This window comes from Myotis yumanensis, unplaced genomic scaffold (genome assembly GCF_028538775.1).
Source record: "Myotis yumanensis isolate MYYU_CA2020_CCGP unplaced genomic scaffold, mMyoYum1.0.hap1 SCAF_4, whole genome shotgun sequence".
Taxonomy (NCBI): Eukaryota; Metazoa; Chordata; class Mammalia; order Chiroptera; family Vespertilionidae; genus Myotis; species Myotis yumanensis.
In genome coordinates, this window is record NW_027223755.1 from 36,987,597 (window position 1) to 37,010,597 (window position 23,001).

General features: G+C 40.0%; 1 protein-coding gene across 1 annotated transcript in view; it reads left to right on the forward strand.

Annotated features, from left to right (window-relative positions):
* MCCC2 (methylcrotonyl-CoA carboxylase subunit 2) overlaps positions 1-23,001 on the forward strand; it is a 61,803-nt gene that overhangs the window by 22,021 nt on the left and 16,781 nt on the right. Inside the window, exons 7-12 of the mRNA XM_070412148.1 lie at positions 3,856-3,969; positions 10,094-10,158; positions 15,215-15,314; positions 15,426-15,521; positions 19,338-19,410; positions 22,905-22,981. Of these exons, the coding sequence (XP_070268249.1) occupies positions 3,856-3,969; positions 10,094-10,158; positions 15,215-15,314; positions 15,426-15,521; positions 19,338-19,410; positions 22,905-22,981 (525 nt within the window). The remainder of the gene's footprint in view (positions 1-3,855; positions 3,970-10,093; positions 10,159-15,214; positions 15,315-15,425; positions 15,522-19,337; positions 19,411-22,904; positions 22,982-23,001) is intronic.

Here is a 23,001-nt window from a genome sequence, read left to right on the forward strand (position 1 = left end):
TTTATAAAGTCACAGAGGTAGAAAAAGTGAGCCAGCTGGACTGCATGGGCTCAGGAAGCAAGTTACAGAGGCAAAGGAAGGGCCCTTGGAGCTTGAAAAAGAGAGAGAGAGAAGTTCTTCACATGGCTTTCTTTTCTGTGTGTTTTCTTCTCTTCTCTGTCTTATAAGGACTCCTGTGATTGGATTTCAGGTCCACTTGGGTAATCCAGAATGATTTTATCTCAAGATCCTTAATTATATCTGCAAAGACTCTTTTTCCAAATAAAGTCACATTCCTAGGTTCTGGGATTTGGGTGTGGATATACCTTTTGGGGGGCCACTATTCAACCCACTGCAGACCTCTAGGCTTGACTGGGAAGGATTCAACCTCTAGCTCACACACATGGTTGATGGCAGGATTCAGTTCTTTGCAGACCTCATTGTTTCTTGCCAGCTGTTGGCCAGAGCCCTTTCTAGGTTTCTTCCCACATGGGCTTCTCCATAGAATATCTTCCCATGTGTCAGCTGGCTGCAGCAGAGGGAGCAAGCAAGTGGACAAGAGAGAGAGTGCCAGCAAGATGGAAGACATAGCATCTCATAACTTGATCACAGAAGTGACACTTGACATTTGATAGGACAAGGACATCAGCAGATCCATTACACACTCAAGGGGACAAGGTTACAGAGTTTGGGGACCATTATTAGTTGGTGTCAGAGAAGTAGATTGTTGATTTCCTTGGTTTCAGAGGTACTGTGGAGAAAATGCATCTGAAGTGCTCTTAGGAATATGGTACAATTCCCTAATGTAGATGTGCTAATAATTTGTCAGCTACTCACTTGTGAGACTTTTCTACTAAATTGGTAGATCTCCCCTCTCTCAGCCCCAGATGGCATGATGGCAGTCAGTTTCATTTCCCTCATTGTTTTTATTGTTTCTATTATTATTATTTGGCAAACTAATTCCTCTGTCTTTGTCTCCTCTACCCACCTCTATACTTGCTGGCAGTACTGCTCTTTTCTCTCCTTTTGTTCTCTGGTTGTTTTAATGGAACCCTGTTGTGCCTGTTTAGATCTATGTGACTTACTTTTGAAAAGTGTCCTCTTTTTAGATTCTTACATCATTGTAACTGTTCTCTACTTCCTTGACTTTTTTTAGTAATGAAATAGTTTGAATGGAATCTGGTGTTCCAGTACAAAGAACAGGCTGACTAAGTGAAATCACTTGCTCCTGATAGAACCTTGAAGAAAACGCCCATAAAATATTTCAGACATGCACAAAGTACAAAGGATAATAGAACGGAATACTCACCTATCCTCAATTCAGATATATGAAGTGTTAACGTTTTCTTATTATTGTCTTAGATTTTTTTTAAAAAATATATTTTATTGATTTTTTACAGAGAGGAAGGGAGAGGGATAGAGAGTTAGAAACATCGATGAGAGACCAGCTGCCTCCTGCACACCCCCCACTGGTGATGTGCCCGCAACCAAGGTACGTGCCCTTGACTGGAATCGAACCTGGGACCCTTGAGTCTGCAGGCCGACGCTCTATTCACTGAGCCAAACCGGCTACGGCTGCCTTAGATTTTTAAAGAATTTATTTATTGCCCTAGCTGGTTTGGTTCAGTGGATAGAGCATCAGCCTGTGGACTGAAGGGTCCCGGGCTCGATTCCAGTCAAGGCACGTAGTCAAGGGCACATACCTCAGTTGCAGGCTCAACCCCCAGTGGGAGGCGTGCAGGAGGTAGCCAATCAATGATTCTCTTTCATCATTGATGTTTTTCTCTCTCCCTCTTCCTTCCTCTCTGAAATAAATCCTATATAATAAAAGCCTAATGCAAATCAACTGAACTGTGAATGACTGGTCACTATGATGCGCACTGACCACCAGGGGGCGGACGCTCAATGCAGGAGCTGCCTCCAGCCCACAGGCTGTCCCTAGGCCAGCCAAGGCAGATGCCAGCAGGGTCTCCCTGATCGCCCTGCCAGTCACCACACAGATTGGCCCTGATCACCAGCCAGGCCTAGGGACCCTACCCATGCACAGATTTTGTCCACCGGGCCTGTAATAAAATAAATAAATAAATAAATAAATAAACAAACAAATAAATAAAAAACACACATACTGAACACTCCCCTCCCGCCCCCTCCCCCCAAAAAAGGAACTTACTTATTGATAATTCATTTACCCATTCAAAATACTGTATTGAAGCATGGATGGACCTGGAGAACATTATGCTAAGTGAAATAAGCCAGTCAGAGAAAAACAATTACCATATAACTTTACTCATGTGGAATTTAATGAACAAATTGAACTACCAAGCAAAATAAAGATAGACTCATAGAGAGCAGGCAGACAGCTCTGGTGGGGAGGAGGGTGTGTGTGTGTGTGTGGGAGGTGGAGGGATTGAGCAAAAAAACCGCAAAACTTGTGGACATGCACAACAGTGTGGTGATGGCGGGGGAAATAGGGGTGGGTGGAGATGGAAGAGGGCATAGAGGTGATAATAGTGATGGGAAAAATAAGTAAATAAAAATCAAGTTTAAAAATAAAAACATATTGTATTGATGGACATGTTGGTTATTTGCATGTTTTCACTATTATGAACACTGCTACAATGAATGTTTTTTTGTAGACTCACAGGCATGAGTTTTTCTAGTCATAGATATTTTGGAAACAAACTGCTGGGTGATTGATAAGTAAAAACAATAAGTAATAAATAAACATTGTTGTAATATGGTGACAGAAATATTGCAGACATTTTAAATAACATACATGAAATAGGAAATTATGTCTTTTTGTGCCAGCCATTTAGATGAAAAATGTTGACTTGTGCTGCCTTCTATTTTTGGATTAATACTAGTGGGTTTTTTTCTTCTTCAGAACAGATATTGTATGACCATAAGGAAAACTGGTGGAATATTGGAATTGGTAGCAATATAGGATAATTAAAGAAAATATCTATTACGTACTTTTCTTATTTTTCTTTGTGATATTACTTATTTGTATCTAGGGGTAATTGCCAAACCATATTTATTGTTCATTGTGTCATACTAATATCTAAGAAAGAATATTTGTATTATGGAAAAATTTAAATACATACAAAAGAATAGTGCTGTGAACCAGACTGTATGCATCACCCAGCTTCTACACATTTGACTTTCTTTTGAACAAGATTTTCAACTGTGATGCTAACGTTAGTTTTATATTTAGAATGTATCGTATGTGGGGTAACACACAGTATTAACAACACTCATTATTTCAGTTTTCCTGTGAGGTAAGTGGCAATTGTTTAGAGAATTTATTAGTTTTAAAAATTATCCTGTCATACAGTTTTGCCAGTTTTTGGGTGGATCGTGAGTTCTCCATTAGTAGTTTAGGCTAATAGTCTATCTGGCCATTCTTTGATAGGGAGATTATCCATAAACTTTGTAAAAGTGTGACATAAGCCCTTCAAAATGCTTTGATACAAGGAAACTATTACAAATGTTTATAGGACTCTACTTTTATTTTTTAAATATGTTTTTATTGATTTCAGAGAGGAAGGGAGAGGGAGAGAGAGAGAGAAAAACATCAATGATGAGAGAGAATCATTGATTGGCTGCCTCGTGCATGCCCCCTACTGGGGATCGAGCCCCCAATTTGGGCATGTGCCCTGACCGGGAATAGAATCTTGATCTCCTTGTTGTTAAGTTGACACTCAACCACTGAGCAACCCTGGCTGGATGTAGAGGACTCCACTTTTAAAATGAAGTACAGGGACCAGCTAGTAGTATGCCCTGGTACTGCAACATTTATGGGACTATAGATCCAGAGACAGTATAATTCACTGTTTGGGCTGTACTTGATGAATTTCATATATGCTTGGGTTCCAGATAGCGGTGGTCATGGGCTCCTGTACAGCAGGAGGTGCTTACGTGCCTGCAATGGCTGATGAAAACATCATTGTACGCAAGCAGGGTACCATTTTCTTGGCTGGACCACCCTTGGTAAGAACATAGTTTTGATTGGTTGAAGTAAAATATACATAGTATAACATTTTCCATTTCTACCATTTTCAGTATACAGTTCTATGGCATTAAGTATACAGTGAGGCCTTAACTTACGAGTGTCCCGACTAATGAGTTTTTCGATATATGAGCCATCTCTCGGCCGATTTTTTGCTTTGAGTTGCGAGCTAAAATTCGGGTTACAAGCCAGCTTCAGATACCCCACCGCTAGTTGGTGCAGCGAACGTTACAGTGAATGCCACAACATCAGCCCAGCATCATGTGTCTCACTTGTTCACTTTTTGATTTGACATACGAGTAATTTGAGTTACGAGCTCCGTCGCGGAACGAATTAAACTCGTAAGTCAAGGCTCCACTGTATTCATTTTGTTGTGCAGTCATCACCACCATCCATCTCCAGAACTTCTCATCTTTTCCCTTCCAGCTATCTCTTCTTCCAGCCCAACCCTCAGTGCATACATGACCCCCAAGGGTGGGCAACCTCCATGCCAGATGGGGAGTAGGCAAGAGACTAGCCCTTAGCTCAGACCCCCACCCAGTCACCTGCTGGTGAACATAATTCAGCACTGCCAGCCAGGCTAGTGATGGTGCTGCTGTGTTCCACCCTGAGACACTAGGGCAGCGGTTCTCAAGCTGTGGGTTGCGACCCCTTTGGGGGTTGAACAACCCTTTCACAGGGGTCGCCTAAATACATCCTGCATATCAGATATTTACATTATGATTCATAACAGTAGCAAAATTACAGTTACGAAGTAGCAAAGAAAATAATTTTATGGTTGGGGGTCACCACAACATGAGGAACCGTATTAAAGGGTTGCGGCATTAGGAAGGTTGAGAACCACTGCACTAGGGGATGCATGCCAGGCCACGCCCTCACTCGAGCAGATGTAGCAATCATTAGGAAGGGGGCAGGGCCCAGGCTCCAGTTAGTGGGAAAGCAGGGAGCCAAGAACCCATCCCAGAGAGGTGGTGGGAGGCAGACTATCCAAGAACTGAAGCCCAAACTCCAACTCACACACTCCACTTCATCTCAGCCTTTACTTACAGAACATAAATTCAAAGATAAATTAGAATTCAGTGGAGTGGCCACCGAGCATTAAACTTCAAGCACAGGGCCATTCTGAGAATGGGACCCTGTGCAGCTTCATTGGTCGCCTCTGATGCAGCACTGAGAACTGGATTATATAATCCTGGTTCTTCCTCTCCTCCCCTTTGGGCAGCTCCATTCCAGCGATTTTCAGTAATGCAGTCATCACTCCACCATGTTGATGGCAGACATGACCGTAGACTTCAGAGTGATAGAGGATAGGTGGAGAGACAAGTAATTACTACACCGAGCAACAAAATGTCCCATTATATAAGTGAAATCCAAGAATATTAAATACCTAAAAGAGAAGAATGTCGACTAGAAAACCAAGATGGCGGCATAGGTAAACACCGGAAATTGCTGCCTCACACAACCACTTCAAAAAAAACCCTACAAGACATAATAAACATCATCAAGAACCACAGGAAGGCTGGCCGAGTGGAAATTCTACAACTAGAGGGAAAGAGGAAAGCACACTGAGACTCAGAGGAGGTGCGATGTGGAAGAAAAGTGCAGAGGTACGGAGGTGCATGCAGAAAGGGCTGGTAACTGAGGATGCGGCTGTCTTTTTCAATCAGGAGGGAGACACAAGCTCCCGACTGCTCTGAACTCCAGTTCTAGGCGAGTCTCTGGGGACCCGGACTTATACAGGGAGAAACTGGACTGTCTGGCATCGGGCAGAACTTGAGGGCGGCTTTCTCTCAGAGGTGCCTGCAGTGATTACCGAGGAACAGTGAGACCCGGGGCCTCTTAGGGCAGGGCTGAGGATCAGCCATAGCTGTTTGCTCCGCCCTGTTGATTCCCTGAGACCCCGCCCCACCCAAGCTGCAGCAGAGGCTTTTGACCTGGCCCTTTGCAATCTAAAATTACCTAACTAACTGCAGCTGGGTCAGAGAGACCCAGAACAGCCAAAAAGAAGGCCCAAGGCCCCACAGCAGCTTGCATTGCTTCACAGCTGGGCCTCATCTGGGCACCTCCAAACTCCAAACAAAGAAAAGGAATCTGCAAATCTCTCCGTAGCTCCTGCTGGGTAGCATCAGGAAGAGGCTAAATTAGCACCTCCTTAGAGATCCAAGAGCCAGTATACCCAGTGGTCAGAGTGGACCATCCAGATTACAACTCCTCAGATCCATAAGGGACACACTCAGGGGGCAGACTCAGTGAGCACCAAAGCCCCAGTGAAGCAAGTCTTGCCCCAGAAGGGTGTCTCCAGCACACAAGTTCTCCCACCATAACCACAGCTGATTCTCACAGCCAATTGGCCTGGAGGTCAATTCCTCCCAGTGATACCTACAACAATCAAGGCTTAACTACAACAAGACTGTGCACAAAGCTCACAAAGGGGTGCACCAAGAGTGTCCACCTCAGGTAATTGGGGAGGCTGAGCCACTGGGCCCTATAGGACACCTAGCACACAAAGCCACTTTACCAACACAGGGAAGCATAAAAAATGCGGAGACAAAGAAACTGGTCACAAATGACAGAAATGGAGGAAAGCAAACTACTGGATATAGAGTTCAAAACCATGGTTATAAGATTTTTCAAGAATTTTCTAGAAACCGCCGATAAATTTAGTGAGACCCTTGAGGATATGAAAAAGGACCAACTAGAAATTAAGCATACACTGACTGAAATAAAAAGTATTATACAGACACTCAACAGCAGACTAGAGGATCGCAAGAATCAAGTCAAAGATTTGAAATACGAAGAAGCAAAAAACGCCCAACCGGAAAAACAAAAAGAAAAAAGAGTCCAAAAATATGAAGATAATGTAAGGAGCCTCTGGGACAACTTCAAGCATACCAACATCTGAATTATAGGGGTGCCAGAAGAAGAGAGAGAGCAAGATATTGAAAACCTATTTGAAGAAATAATGACAGAAAACTTCCCCTTCCTGGTGAAAGAAATAGACTTCCAAGTCCAGGAAGTGCAGAGAACACCAAACAAAAGGAATCCAAAGAGGACCACATCAAGACACATCATAATTAAAATGCCAAGAGCAAAAGACAAAGAGAGAATCTTAAAAGCAGCAAGAGAAAAACAGTTAGTTACCTACAAGGGAGTACCCATACGACTGTCAGCTGATTTCTCAACAGAAACTATGCAGGCCAGAAGGGAGTGGCAAGAAATATTCAAAATGATGAATAGCAAGAACCTACAACAAAGATTACTTTATCCAGCAAAGCTATCATTCAGAATTGAAAGTCAGATAAAGAGCTTCACTGATAAGAAAAAGCTAAAGGAGTTCATCACCACCAAACCAGTATTATATGAAATGCTGAAAGGTATTCTTTAAGAAATAAATAATATGATGAACAGAATAAACTGGTGAATATAATAGAATCAGGGACATAGAAAGGGAGTGGACTGACAATTCTCAGGGGGGAAGGGGTGTGAGGGGTGCGGGAAGAGACTGGACAAAAATCATACACCTATAAATGAGGACAATGGCGGGTAAGGGCAGAAAGTGGGGTGGGAACTGGTTGGGGGGGAGCTATGGGGAGGGGGGAAAGAGGAACAACAGTAATCTGAACAATAAAGATTTAATTAAAAAAAGAGAAGAATGTCATATTATAAAACCACCATCTATATAAAATGGGTTATTATTCAGCTATAAAAAGGAATGAAGTTCTGACACATGCCACAGCATGGAAGAACCTTGAAAACTTCATGCCAGACACAACAGGACCGATCTCGTATAGTTCCACTTCTGTGAAATATTTAGAGTGGTCAAGTTCATAGAGAGAAAGTAGATTAATAGTTGCCAGGGACCGGGAGGGTGGAATGGGGAGTGACTGCTAATGAGTACGGGGTTTTTTTGTTTTGGTGTTTTTTTTGGTGACTGATGAATGTTCTGGAGTTGGTGGCAGTGATGGTTGCAGAAGTTTGTAAATACACTAAAAAACACTGAATTGTATACTTTTAATGTTGAACTTTATGGTATGTGAATTATATCTCAAGTATGTTTATTGCTTCAAGAGTCTTATCAATCACCTGTGGTTTTGGAATATTAAGACAAATTTATTTTAAAAAGCATGGTAAAAGGAGCGTAAGCTTTGTTGTGAAGTCAGTATATTTTCCACATGACTGTGCTAATTTTTAATAACTTACTGAGGATCAGATCAGCCTGAGGAACTGCCATTTCATATTCAAAAAGCCTGTGGTGTTTATTATTCTTTAATATTTCTCTAGCTTTACATGATAGCGATCATTGTTTAATGAGAGGAAAATTCACTCCAGATTTACCTTTGTATATTAAAGGGTACATACATTCATGAGTAGTCCTTCTTTATTTTTCATTAAAGAGTAAAGATATGACTAAAATTTGAAAATATCTTTTTGGAAATATAGGCAACAGCATACTACTAGAATAATGCTAACAGCAGTTACCAGTGGATTCAGATTTAACTTGGCAGCCAGGCAAGTCTGCAGTCTGTCCCAGAACTGATCCTTGTTCAAGAGTCCACCATTGAAACACTTGTTTACAGTACAAAAAGAAGCAGCAGCATCCTCACCTGCTTGAGAATTCTAAATTTGACACTTGTTTCACTGAAAATTGAGAAAAGGCTTGGTAGGTTTCACACATAATATGGGCTTGAGTTGCAGTAGCTTAAAATGGTTGAAAAAAGCATAGTGACAAGACAAGTTTTTGAAAGAGCTTTTTGTTCTCCTGTCTTGTTTATCTTCTGAACTTATAATTTAGTAGAATGAGCTATTTTAATTTTATTTTGACTTTTATCATTTTTGCTCCTATCACAGTACCAAACATGATGTGGGTGCTCAATAAATATTAACTTGTGACAAATCCTTATATTTTTAGTCATATCTCTGAAAATAAATATAGTATGTTGGTGTTTATTCCTTTTTACAGCTTTAAATATCCAGATACCTCTTATAATTAGTTATTTTTTGGACCAAATTATATTTTACACTGAATTTCTTTGGGAGGAGAACTAAAAATTTGGTTCTGGGGGTGGAATAATTGGAAGTGAAAATTTTAATTACCTTTCCCAGTAGAATTTTTTATTTAAGACAGAGCTTTTGATGTAGTGAATAATAAGTTATTTCTGTGCTGTATTTTAGATTAGTGTTCATTTTTCTAATTAAAGCTTTTCCTATTTGAAGAAAAAGAAACAAATGAATCAACTTAAAGAAGTAGGAATCAATAAGCAATTCCTGAGGGATCAGATTGGCATTTAGTACTGAAGACTTTTCTTGCTTAGAATTTCTCAGGCTATAATTAAGTCATTCTTAATTTATTACTTGAGGTTTTTTTCTTTTTGCTCACATTCTTCTGAATCTTAGATGTGAGTAATCTTAGATATTTTCCCCATTTTAAAGTTATTATACCTTTAAGAGTTTGTAATAGTCACTGGAGTTTTTCAGCATAGGTGAAGAAAAGGCAGTTTTTCAGTGTATTTATTGAATGTTCAAAGATGAGTAAATCACAGTTCCTACCATCAAGGAACTCACAGTATAGAGGAGAGGACAGAGATGCATGCAGATTACAGAAATATAGTCAGGCAAGTGCCATGTAGGAGGTGTAAGTGGAATACCCTTGGACCACGGATAAGCAAGCATTGCTCTATTATTACATGCAGTGTCATTAATGGTGAAAGGCCTGAGTGGGTCATGGAAAGGCACAGAGAGCAGGTGGGGCTTGAAGGGTAAGCATGGATTCACCAGAGGGTGAGAGGGAGCAGGGCACAGACACTAAGGCTTTAACATGTGATGGAGGCAGCCTGAGGAGGGGACAGAGCAGGCTCATAGGCCAGAAATGTTCAAATCAAGTTCCATCTCTTGCTCTGGGGCTGTGGGCAAGTTCCTTAGTGACTCTGGATTCCGATTTTTCATTTGTAAACTGGTTTGCTAGGCGAGTGGAATGAAAAAAAAAATGTCTTTAGCCCAATGGAAGAAAGAGTGGTAGGTACAGTCAGGTTAGGCGCTGTGTGTTAGGAAAACATTTGTATATTTTGGATGGGTAAATCTCACCTTTGACTTTTCTTCCTGTTGTAGGTTAAAGCAGCGACTGGAGAAGAGGTGTCAGCTGAGGATCTTGGAGGTGCTGATCTTCATTGCAGGTGAAACGGAAGAGGTTATTTCTTTTCAGAATTGATTGCCACATGTTTTAAAAAGTTTAAAGTATTTTTCCAAGTATTAAACTTGCCACAATTTGTTCTCCATCTGCTGTTTTAGGGTCCAATTCTTTGAACTGTAGAGTTGCATTTCTAAGCTAGAACATCACCTTTTCCATTATAGAAAGACTGGAGAGACAGGTTTCTTATTTAACAAATACCCATTGAGCTCTAGATCTTTGAGATGATAGACATTGTCTCTGTCCTCAGGGAGTTTACAGTGTAGTCAGGGAGGTGGGCAATAAATAATTACCAAAATTCATATAAATGTATATGTGTGATAGGCCTGCAAAGGAGAAATATAGGGAGAGCATATAGAAGGTGGATCAAACCCAGTGGTTAAATGAACATTTGGGAAGTGGAGCACAGGGTGCTGGTGGTGAACTGCAGTTCAACAACAGACCACAAGAGAAAATGAAATAGAGAAGTTTGTTAATCACGGGTCTGGAGGAAGTACATGGCATGCCTTCAGGGGTCACCTAGGGAGGTCAAGGCAGCTCGGACAGAGAGAAAGAAAGAAACTGGGGCACATGTTTTTTTTGTTTTAATTTTTATATTGATTTCAGAGAGGAAGGGAGAGGAGAGAGAGAGAAACATCAATGATGAGAGAGAATCATTGAATGACTGCCTCTTACACGTCCCCAACCAGAGATCGAGCCTGCAATTTGGGCATGTGCCCTTGACCAGATTCGAACTTGGGACCTTTCAGTCTGCTGGCGGACGCGCTATCCACTGAGCCAAACTGGCTAGGGCTGGGGCACATGTTTTAATAGGGTCCTAGGTAGGAGTGCTTTGGGTTCCTGGGCTAGGGTCGGATTGTTCAGTTCCATCCACAAGAGTGGAATTTTGGTAAGCTCGATGGCGGTCTTATCTAAGGGTGCATAAGACATATAGGTGCTGGGAGGCAGGGGAGACTGCTGATCACAGGGGCTGCTGGGAAAGTCATATCAGGACTTACATTTGCTCGTGACCCTCAGTTGCTCTGTATGGCTTGTGCCCGTACTAGTTAGTTTAAGGTCCTTGCAGGCCGCTTGGCCAAATAAATGGATGCTGAGGTGGTAGTACCTGATAGCAGGTAAGTGTTTAACAGCTGGTTCTCTGGGGGAGGGAAAAGCCCTGCTTTGTGGCATCTGCCCATATCTGTAGTATAAGTTATCCCACCACAGGATGCAGCTGAGTATGGAATCAGGAAGAGATGCACACAGTAGGTTCTTGTGAGTCAGGTACCAGCTTGCTCTGCACATCACTTGTTTAACTACTTCAGGTTAGAGTTCAGGGGTAAGAATTCTTGACCATCTACCTCCTAGAATTTTATGAAGTGATAACCGAGGCGATAAATATAAATTGCTTGAAATAATACCTGCCTTAAATAAATACCTATAAATGTTAACTGCCATTATTACTGTTGTTGTTTATCATCTTAATTGGTCATTAAGGGTTTTGGACCTTTTTTTTTTTTTTAAAGAGTACAGACAGTCCTCGGGTTACATAGGACTCGACTTACGTCGTTTCGTGGTTACGTCGCTATCTCCCATTTATTTATTTAAAAAAAAGTTCTGTCATTTCAATGTATGTACATATGTGCTTTATGTTTTTTATTATTTATTTACCACAAGTAAAGGTCAGGAATTGTTATCTTTCTTTTAATTTTTTTTTACTGTTTCACTTCATTACTGCTGTGCATGTGCTCCATGTGAGTGACATAGGTGCTTATGTAGGTGGGTTCCGACTTACGGCGAAAATCATGTTACTTTGTGCCATAGGAACAGATCTCCAACGTAACCCGAGGACCTACTGTAATTAGAAAACCATTGAAAAGCTTTAAGCAGAATGTGCTATCACCAAATATTTCATTAAAAAAATTCCCTCTGGCTACTAAGTAGAGAATGCTTGGAGTGTTGGCAAGAGTCTATGTGGGGGACCAGTTGGGTGGGTGTATCAGTAGCGTAGGTGAGAGATGCTGGTGGCTTAGGTGCTTATGGTGGTAGTGAAGGTAGGGGGGTGAACAGAGTTGAGCTCTATTTTAGAGGTGGAATTGAGAGACATGTTGATGGATTTCATGTAAGGGGTGCAAGAAGGTGAGATGACAAAGATGGTGACATGAAATGGCTTTACTTCCTGAGATTGGGAAGGCAGGGGAAAGAGCAGATTTGAGGATGAGGCAGGAGGATCCAGCATTCCTTTTGGATTTGATAAGTTAGAGATGCTTGAGACATCCAAGTAGAGATGCTGAGGAGGCAGGTAGCTGTAAGAGTCCGGAGCCCAGACCAGTGCTGGAGATCTTTACATGGGAGTCCTCAGCATAGAGATGGACTCTAAAACCATAGGATGAGATGAACTTACCTCCAGGCGAATATAGATGTAGAGGAGGGCCCAGGATCATACCCTAAAGAACCCAGACCTGAATGGCAAGTGTCTAATCATCAGATTCAGGTGTGGTAAACCTACCTTTGATCTTCCAACCACAAACAAACCCAGGGAGGCAGATGGGTATAATAATTCTGCTTTTCTATCAAAGAACACTGCCATGCCAATTAAAGGGTTGATTTAGGGGCCTGTCTTTGTCCCAGGTTTTCTTTCCTTTCTCATTGAGCACTTCTTTTGAATAGATTGATTGTACTAAGTGTTATGGGTAATACAGAGGAATTTTAGCCCTAGTCTCAACCTCAGATTTATAATTTAATTAGGCAGCTAAGAGAAAGAAATGAATTAAAAAACAATTACAGAATATGCTAGCATGCTTCCAATTTTACAACTAGAGGCCAAAGGAGAAATGACGAGTTGAGGAAGGCATAGAAAAGCTCAGAGGGAGAGCTTGAGGGTCTGCCCGAGTTTGAACAGAACACTTGTTCATTTAGGTGAGCACAACTGTGTGAGCGGAGAATCAGGGTGACTGCCTTATCTGGCCATTTACTGACTGTTACAGGGAGACAGTGAGTGGATGTTTCAACCTGCGGAGAAAGAGGACGCAGGTAGAAAAGGGTGAGTGGGTATAGGACAGTGTGGGCTGTTACTGTTTGTGCTTAATCTGGGGAAGGCGAAGAAGATAGTATTTATGGAGTATTAACAAAATGTTTTTGACTTTAAAAACTCTAATCCAGTGCCCATGAAAGCTGTAGGCAGTATATCAATTTAGGGTGTAGGTTCTAGAATTCATCCTTCATTCACCTCACTTATTACCATTGTGACTAGACAAACCACGTAACCTTCTGGAGCCTCATTTCCTCATGCGTAAAACGAAGGAAAGGATAGTTCTTACCTCATAGCACAGGATCTGGTGCATACTAAGCACCCTATTATTACCGGCTATTATTCTTAACCTGTTTAAAATCATAGGACAATGATTAGATGATGATGGCTTTCTTGGGGAACAATGTCATAAAATTTACTAGTCACAAATTGCTTTGGGTTCTCTCTGTCTAATCAAAGAGTGATAAATGTGTATTTACAAAGGTTCTCGCTGTCTTTAAAAATACATATTTATACTTCTGTTTAGTCATCCGGAAGAATTAATTTGACACAAAGACTTATGTAATGTAATGCCTCCTCAAAGGTTTCTCTTTCCTGCTCTTTTGGTAAATACTAGGCAGCTTTTAAAAGAAAGCATTTTATTTTAAATATTTACTGATTTGGAAGCAATTCCTCCTGCTTGTTTGCTTTCTGAATTACTACAGTGTAGCCAGAAGTCAGCACTTGTAGCTGGTATTATATATGAAGCATTTACTAATAAAAGATATCATCAATTGTAAATTATTGTATTAAGTTAGAAAGGGTCTGCCATTGCAAAGGCACTGGAGGGCTGTAACGAGAAGCAAGTACAGTCTCTGCTTTTATTCAGGGACACCCAATCTAGAAGTGGAAAGTGACACAAAACCACTGTGAGAGCCCAGTTCTAGGAAATGTCTCCCAAGGGTTTGGAATTTTCCCTAGACAAGATATCAAAATTTAGATTGCAGCAGCTTAGTCCTCACTCATAAAATGAACCAAAATTCTGTTTGTTTCGGGTATATAGTTTGCCTGACTTTACCATTTTGTTTATACTTTATTAGAAAGTCATAGTACTTTACATCTGAAATAAGAAGCCATCTAATCAGAACAGAACCAGAGCAAGCCCATATTTCATTGACACTGAACTTGAAATTGAACAGGAACTTCCATGGCCCTTAAGACAGAATCATTTTAGCAATACTCATTTTAACCCATGATCCGAGGGACAGTGTCTTAAACCTTTGTGTTCTGACAGCTTGCTTTTAGGTGTAGCTTCGGAGGGAGGGAGCTCAGCAGTCTTTCAGAAGCGAGAGGCCGTAGTTGGCATCTTCATTAGGAGCTCAGTTAGGTACAAACACTTTTTGTTGTTATCAACAGCATCACTAAAGTGTGCCATCTGTGGTTGAATTTATCATGTAGAATTTTTTCAAAAAATATATTTTATTGATTTTTTACAGAGAGGAAGGGAGAGGGATAGAGAGTTAGAAACATCGATGAGAGAGAAACATCGATCAGCTGCCTCCTGCACACTCCCCACTGGGGATGTGCTCGCAACCAAGGTACATGCCCTTGACCAGAATCGAACCTGGGACCCTTGAGTCCACAGGCTGATGTTCTATTCACTGAACCAAACTGGTTAGGGCTTATCATGTAGAATTTTGTTTGAGGTATGTGGGCTGACCATTAAATAGAAGTCCTTATCAGCAAGGCCCCATGATCTAGTTGAAGGAGGTCAAGACAGAAATAGAGGCGTGGATTCTTATGCAGCTATGCAAGGTAGTTCTACGCAAGGTTTATGCATACCTGTTTTTCCTGTTTGTAAAACAAGGTTGATACTAGGGACATTACAATGTTTGCCAGGGACATTATGAATATCAAATTAAATATCATTTATTAAAGTGGTTTGGAAGTAAAAATGATGCCATCCGTAGATGAGAGAAGGTGTTTGGGGCTTAAGATATTCCATTTTTTCTTTTTCTCTAATCTGATTATTTTAGTGTACTTTACTCTGTAGAAAGTCCGGAGTCACTGACTACTACGCTTTGGATGATAATCACGCCCTTCACTTAACTAGGAAGATTGTGAGAAGTCTCAATTATCAGAAAAAATTGGATGTGAGTTTGATGTGATCTTGTAGCTTTTATTTTTCTGAAAAGCATTTTGGCTTATGTCATCTTGAAATAATGTCTTAAAAATGGTTAATAGGATTTTTCTATTTTCTGCAGGTTAGCATTGAGCCTTCTGAAGATCCTTTATTTCCTGCAGATGAATTGTACGGAATAGTGGGCGCTAACCTTAAGAGGAACTTTGATGTCCGAGAGGTATGTAAAGTGGAACTGTGAGCCATAAACCTTGCTGTCTGTCTCCTCATATGTGTATACATTGTCAAAGCCAGAGTCTGTTTATAATGTTCATGCATAGGAGCTGGTTTAGAGCTCAGTAAGGAGCGACGGACACGTGAGGGAAAGATCTTTCCATAGTGTAGGATTCACTGGTACACAGTAAATACCAAAGGAGAGATGGGGGAACCCTCTAATTATTGGAAAGTTTTCATTGCACAATGACGAACCTTGGTTTATTCATGAACAGTACTTCATAATGTGGACATTAGGAATGATGTAGGGCAACTTCATTTTCAGCTGTTTCCTTTCAGTATTCTTGTTTCAGGAATTGGATGAAATGTTGAAAGAAAAAACATACCCTTTTATATCAATATTACATTAGCAAAGATTAGACTTTGATTACAGGTGAAGATTACAGATTGTTGCTGTGATTACAGATTATTGATATAGTCTTGTATAGTCTAGAGTAACAATTTTTAGTGTTTGCATATAGTATGTAGTCTTTTATTTTGTTCAGTATCCATATCTGGTAGAATACTTTCTATGCTAGAAAATTATTATTTTTAAAAAATATGTTTTTATTGATTTCAGAGAGGAAAGGATAGAAACATCAATGATGAGAGAGAATCATTGATTGACTGTCTCCTGCATGCCCCCCATGGGGATGGAGCCTACAACCCGGGCATGTGCCCCAACCAGGAATCGAACTGCGAGCTTCTGGTTCATAGGTCGACGCTCAACCTCTGAGCTACACCGGCCGGGCACTAGGAAATTATTTTAATACCAGATTCTCTATCTTAATATTTTCCCCTTAACTATAAAACTATTAATGTATTAATTGTGGAAAGAATAGAAAATATAGAAAAACATAAAATTGCTTATAATTCTACCATCCAGAGAAAGCAGCTAATATTTTGGTGTTTTGGCTTAATGTATATGTAGACATTTTTATGGAGTTGTGATAGTATATACATATATATATATATATATATATATATTTAATTCTACTTTTTCCAGTTTGAATTATAAACATTTTACAATTATTTAAAGGTTCTTTATGAAACATTTTCCATGGCTAGATTCTAACTCCTTATATAATGTACAACATGGTAAGCACGCAGTAAATATTTATTTGAATGAATTAATGAATGTATTATCCCACTTATGGATGTATGTAATTATTTATTTAGGAAATGCTCTATTGTTAAATTCTGGATTTCTTTGGAGCTTCTCTTTAGCAAGATGACTTAATCAACTGTAACTTTTAGAATTGGGATTTTAGTTTGACTTTTCAGTCAATTATAGGCACAGAAAAAATGGTACTTACCGTCTGAGGTGCTTGAAAAAATGTGTTGCTCTAGATAGTCAAGTTTTCTAGATAGTTAAGAATTCATCCTTTTAAAGAAAACCACCTTTTTTTCATGTATTCATCAGTATTTTTTTAATACTTGTTCTATGAAGGTGCTGTTTCAGATACCAGGAGCACAGAAATGAGCCGCACAGATGCAAATCCATGCTTTCATGGCAGTTCCATTTCATTTTAATGGAGATTATTTTATGAAGATAGACTCTTGCCTTCTTAAATAGTGTCCTAGACTTCCACCTGTTGCTAACTCCTGTTCATCTTTGTGAGGATAATTTATTATCTTTTCTGTTCTAGTAAAGTAGTCTTCCTAGTGAATGGAGCTATGGGACAGCATTGGGATAGGAATCAGAAAGCCCAGCTTCTGGTCCTCGTTTCCTTAGTCAGTGGTACTGGGATGGGTACTCAGCATTGATTTCCACTCCTAGATACAAGGGTAGTAGTACTATATATATGATATGTTTGCTTTCTAAAGTTTGAGTCATTGTGAAGATGAGGTACTATATTTTATGTGGCCGGGTGGTCATTGTAAAGCAAATAGAAGGTAGTTTCACACTAAGTGATCCTAGGCTGTTGTGCCCTTTGAGTCACTTTATCTTCGTGTTGAAGAATAGTAGTTATTATGTGTTGATTGTTTTTAAAAGGTACAATTTTGGCCCTCGCAGGTTTGGCTCAGTGGATAGAGTGTCAGCCTGTGGACTAAAGAGTCCTGGGTTTGATTCCGGTCAAGGACACATGCCCGGGTTGCGGGCTCGATCCCCAGTGGGGGGCATGCAGGAGGCAGCCGATCAATGATTTTCTCTCATCATTGATGTTTCTCTCTCCCTCTCCCTCTCCATTCCTCTCTGAAATCAATTAAAAAAAATAAAAGGTACAATTCTGGAGGAACATACCACTTACAACAGATAACATGTTTTCATTATATAATTGGACCTTTTAGGAAAATAACTAAAAAATAATTCAAAGTAAGCTTTACTTTTTGGAAAGAAAGATATTGGGAAACATTCACTCATTTTTCAGTTTTTGCATCTTACAAAAAGAAGTCCTACATTGATGTAGTAAGTAGGAGAAAGGAAGTTTGAACTAGTAGAAAAATGATGTGTATCATGTAAAATAGTTTTTGAAGGAATTTGGAATATGCTTCATGTTTGGAACTCCTTGAAATAGTCCTGATGTATAATGATGAACTTTGAGGGTGAACTATTTAGTGATTTCTTCTCCTTTTAGGTTAATTATATATGTATGTCGGGTGATCCTTTATTATCAGATTCAGAATCAGTAAACCTTTATTGAAGGTGTAGGGGAGGAAGAAACTTTCCTCTACCCATCAGGGTTCTTTCGGCTGGTCTAACAATGAAGTCTACACAAGGCAGATTAGATTAAGAGAACAGCCAAATTTAATTATGAATGTATGATGGAACCCTCACATACATGAGAGAGACTCCACATACATGAGAGGTTCAGGGACAGAAAGTTAAAATGAGGTATATACGGCATTCTGAACTAAGGATGAGGCAAAGTGCTGAAGGGAGGAGAGTCCTTACGCAGGACATTAAGAAGAACAAATGTTCAACAGTTAGAATTTCCCCCTGCCTTATAGATAGGTCAGTGATAACTCTGAGTATGGATGAGGCCCCTAATTTTAATTCTTTAAGGGAGATGTAAAAATTTCTCATGACCCGTCAGAGTCTCAGTTGCCTTCAGCTCAAAATAATCCACATGTCAAAGTAGCATCTGTTCTTCTGAACCCCTTCAAAGGATTAATAATAATAGCTACCTTTTAATGACAGCCAGGAAGTGGGCTGTGGTTAGCACTTTTTAAGTCTTATCATTTTTTCAAAAACAGATGAGGAAATTGAGGCTTAGAGGATTTTAGCTAGCCAGGCTGTGACTCTTAATTTCTCAGTGGTAGAGCTGGGAGCCAGAGCTGGTTCTTCATCTCAGCATTATTTTCTTAGGTTATTTTGCTACTACGTAATCACATCCTCACAGCTCTGTCCCATCTTTGCAGAAGTGAGAACTGAGACTCAGAGAGGTTAAGTGACTTTGCTCCAGGACATGCAAATCATCTGTGATACCTCAAGTTGGAGGTCTTCTGACTAAGCTCTCTACCTTGCTTTCTGATTGAATCCCTGACCCTAGGCCAGTACATTTGAACAGCCACTGAAGCCTTAAGTCTGGCAACCAGCTCATGGAGTCTCTCTGCTTCTCTGGTGTCAACACAGTGCTAATGCTTCTGTAGTGAAGTGTAAAATCAGAGCCCCGAATGACTTCGTATGAAAAGTGAAATTCTCGTGAGAAGATTTTCTATGTAGGGTGAAATTTTGTGAAAGTGACAACTTCACTATGAATTTGTTTTCCTTATAAATAACTTCAATGTAACAATTCCTTTGTAATACAATTTTCAGGGACATTGTTATTTTTCCTCTTAGGTCATTGCTAGAATCGTGGATGGAAGCAGATTCAATGAGTTCAAAGCCTTATATGGAGACACATTAGTTACAGGTATAAAGATGAAGAATTGAATGTGAACATTTTCTGTTGCTTGAAAATAAATGCTGTTTTGTGTTAAGGCTTTGATGCACTTGACATGAGCTTTGTTATTTAGAGCAGTACAAATGTGTGAGTCAGTATCTAAAGGGAGCTGCTTTATAAAGATCAATTGAAGCTGAATGGCTTCATGGATCCAGGTTTTAAATGATGATGTCTAGATGCTGTGGTCTAGGTCTTTATCTGTGACTTAGCAGCATTAGCTGTATAAAAAGTTTAGAACAAAACAAACTGATAAACAAAATAGATCCAGAGACATAGAAACATAGAACAGACTGTTGAATCTTAGAGGGAAGGTGGGGATGGGTAGGTGGTTGGGAAGAGATTAACCAAATAACATATGCATATATGCATAACCCATGGACACAGACAATAGTATGGTGAAGGCTTGGGATGGGAGGTGGGTGCAAGCTAGAAGGGGTCAATGGAGAAAGAAAGGGGTCATCTGTAATACTTTCAACAATAAAGATAAAATGTTAAAAAAAATTTTTCTTATTGTCAAATTAGCAGAAATATTTGTAGTTCTTTTTGTTTCTCTGGATAACTATTTTGAAAATTTCTGCACTGTATTTTAAAAAATATGTTTTTATTGATTTTTTTTTTTTTTTTTTTTTTTGAGAGAGAGGAAGGGAGAGGGAGAGAAAGATAGAAACATCAATGAGAGAGAGAAACATCGATCAACCACCTCCTACACACTCCCCACCGGGGGTTGAGCCTGCAATCTGGGCATGTGCCCTAACAACTTATGGTGCATGAGAGAATGCTTAACCAACTGAGCCACACTGGCGGGGCTCAGCACAGTCTTTTGTATTATTTAGTCTCTAATTCAACTGGGAAATTGTATATAATGTTTAAAACTTCCTGGGAGGATGCAGACTGAGTTAAACCTCACGGCCTCTTATGTTGGCTTATGCAAATACTAGATCCAGAATGTAGGATAGAATACCAAATCTGAAAAAACAAAACAAGGATATATATAGAAGTTAATTCATTCACCTGAAGTGTTAAGTTTGTAGGCCTTTGGAGAAAAGTATTTGAAACATAGATGCTAGACCCATAGTTATCTTGGACAAATGGCAAAACAAATGTGGGCATTTTTTTGGTCTGATAAAAGCTGAAAAATGTAGCAGGTAGTCTGAAGACAACATTTCCAAGTAGAATAAACAACCAGCTGTAAAAAATCCAACTTGCAAATATACATTGAAGCTTAAGGGTAAGTCACCACACTTTCTCTTGGTCTGATTTATGAGCAAGAGAATGGTTCACACTGGGAGTGGAATTTATGTTTTTGTATTTAGGTGTTTAAGAGCTTTTGTTTGATATATAGACAGGATTTGCCACTTAATAGTTCAGGATGTAACCCTCATTGTGGGGCAGTTTAAAATAAGTTCAAACTGTTTCTGCTTCTTTCTTAAGATGGATGGGCTGTCCTTATTATCTCTTTTTATGTATTTGACCTGTACTTGCTAAAAAACTGGTGGCACCTTTGTCCCCTACAATACTAAGGATATATCCAGTTTCCTCCATCTCTTCTTGACAGTACTGGACTTCAAGTAAAGTTGGGGGAAGTGGAGGGAAGTGAGAAGGAGAAGAGTCGGGGAGCATGAGAGGTGAGAGGGAGAATAAGAGGGAACATGAGAAGGTGAGGGCCATTTCGGGGGAGGGAGAAGGTGAAGAACAGATTTTTCTAAGGATCAGGTGTCCCAGGCAGCTCTTAAGGGTTTCTTCCTGCCTCTGCCCTTACCATTTGCTGGCCCTAGTAGTTCCTTGGATATTTTACTTTCCTGTTTGGCCTGTAGGAAGCTGGTGAAGGTGCTTCCTTCATTGGTGTCCCTATTATAGTGGGGCATGAGCCCCCCTCACTAGTCCTGTTACTGGAGATCCCAGGCAGGGCTAGGATGGGTTAAAAGTCTAAATAGTGAAGAGGGCAGGATATCTTCAGGGGTACCACCTTGCTGCCGAGAGATGAGCGAAGTTCCCAGCCTTTTTGTGGGTGGGGCAGGACTCAAAGTGGATTGCTGGGCTGTTTGGGAAGTTCACCCCTCTCTGCATTGATTCTAAGTGGCAAAGCCAGTGAGAGTGTGGCTAGGATTTTAGGCCTGAAAGACCAAGAGAAATCTAGGTGATCATTGATCAGTGTTTCATTTTTATCACATCAAATAAACATAATTAAAAATAAATAAATGGAAGGTCAGAGTAAAGAACAAAGACAATTTTAAAAATTTAGTGTCCTGCTTATCAATAAACTGCAGAACAGTCTTATCCATTAATTTTTTGAGCACCTGCTTTGTGTCAGGCATCACAAACAGGGTGTCTTAATAGCAACCTGCCTACCTTGAGTTTGAAGACAGAGCCAGGTTCTAGAAACTTTGGTAGCGTGCTGCCTTTGACCCACTTCAGCCAGCACAGCTGTTGACTCTTGGGTTCCAGGTATTTGACATCTATATATAGTCATAAGTAGGCTTGTTGAGAATTACTCTTGGAAGGTCTCTCTAGTCAAGGTCTTCAGGTTCACAAAATAATTAACTTCCTGAAATCATCTATAAAGTGTGTACCTCACAAAATCACGTTTCCCTTCGTTTCTTCTCCTTTAAGAGATATAAACGAAACTATGGAAAGGAGAAGAAAAAGATACAAACAGAGAAAATGAAAGTGGAGTGATGCCCTTTTCTTCTAAGCTTATCTAGATTTCTTACTTTAAACTTGGTTATCACCAGGCTTGACAGTGTTCCTGTTTTTGTTTTAATTTGCCTTTGCTGAGTGTATCCCCTCCCTCCTCCCTTCCTTCCTTCCTTTTTTTTTAAAAAAAAAAAATATATTTCCATCAACTTCAGAGAGGAAGGGAGAGGGAGAGAGATAGAAACATTAATGATGAGAGAGAATCATTGATTGATTCTCACCTCTTGCACGCCCCCCCATTGGGGATTGATCCTGCAACCAAACATGTGCCCTTGACCGAAATCGAACCCAGGACCCTTCAGTCCTCAGGCCAGTGCACTATCCACTGAGCAAAACCTGCTAGGGTTGCCCTTTATTTCAAGGGCCTGTCATTACCACAGGCATTTTCAGGCAAGCTAGTTACCTGACACTGGCCCACAGTTTGGAACATTGACCTGTAAAGGACTCTGTATCTTTGATTATTCTATTTCAGAATATCCTTCAAGTCTGGTACACAGCGAGCACTCAGATATAACATGTTACAATCTAACCAAACCAAGCAGTCAGACAGGTGGCACACCCCTTTACATGTGACACACCCCTTTCAAGAAAGAAAAAATCCAGATTCCAGGACCTTAGAAATAAAATGTGACATTAGCTGGTGTATACCATAGACAAAATCTGTACACTTTAAACTTTGATTTAAAATTAAAGGATGTTAAATATGTCTGTTTGTTGTGAATTAAAAGCCCTCTGAAGTACATAACTCTTTATTTCCAATTTCTCTTGAGGATTTGCTAGAATATTTGGATACCCAATTGGCATCATTGGAAATAATGGAGTCCTCTTTTCTGAATCTGCAAAAAAGGCAAGTACTGTTAAACATGT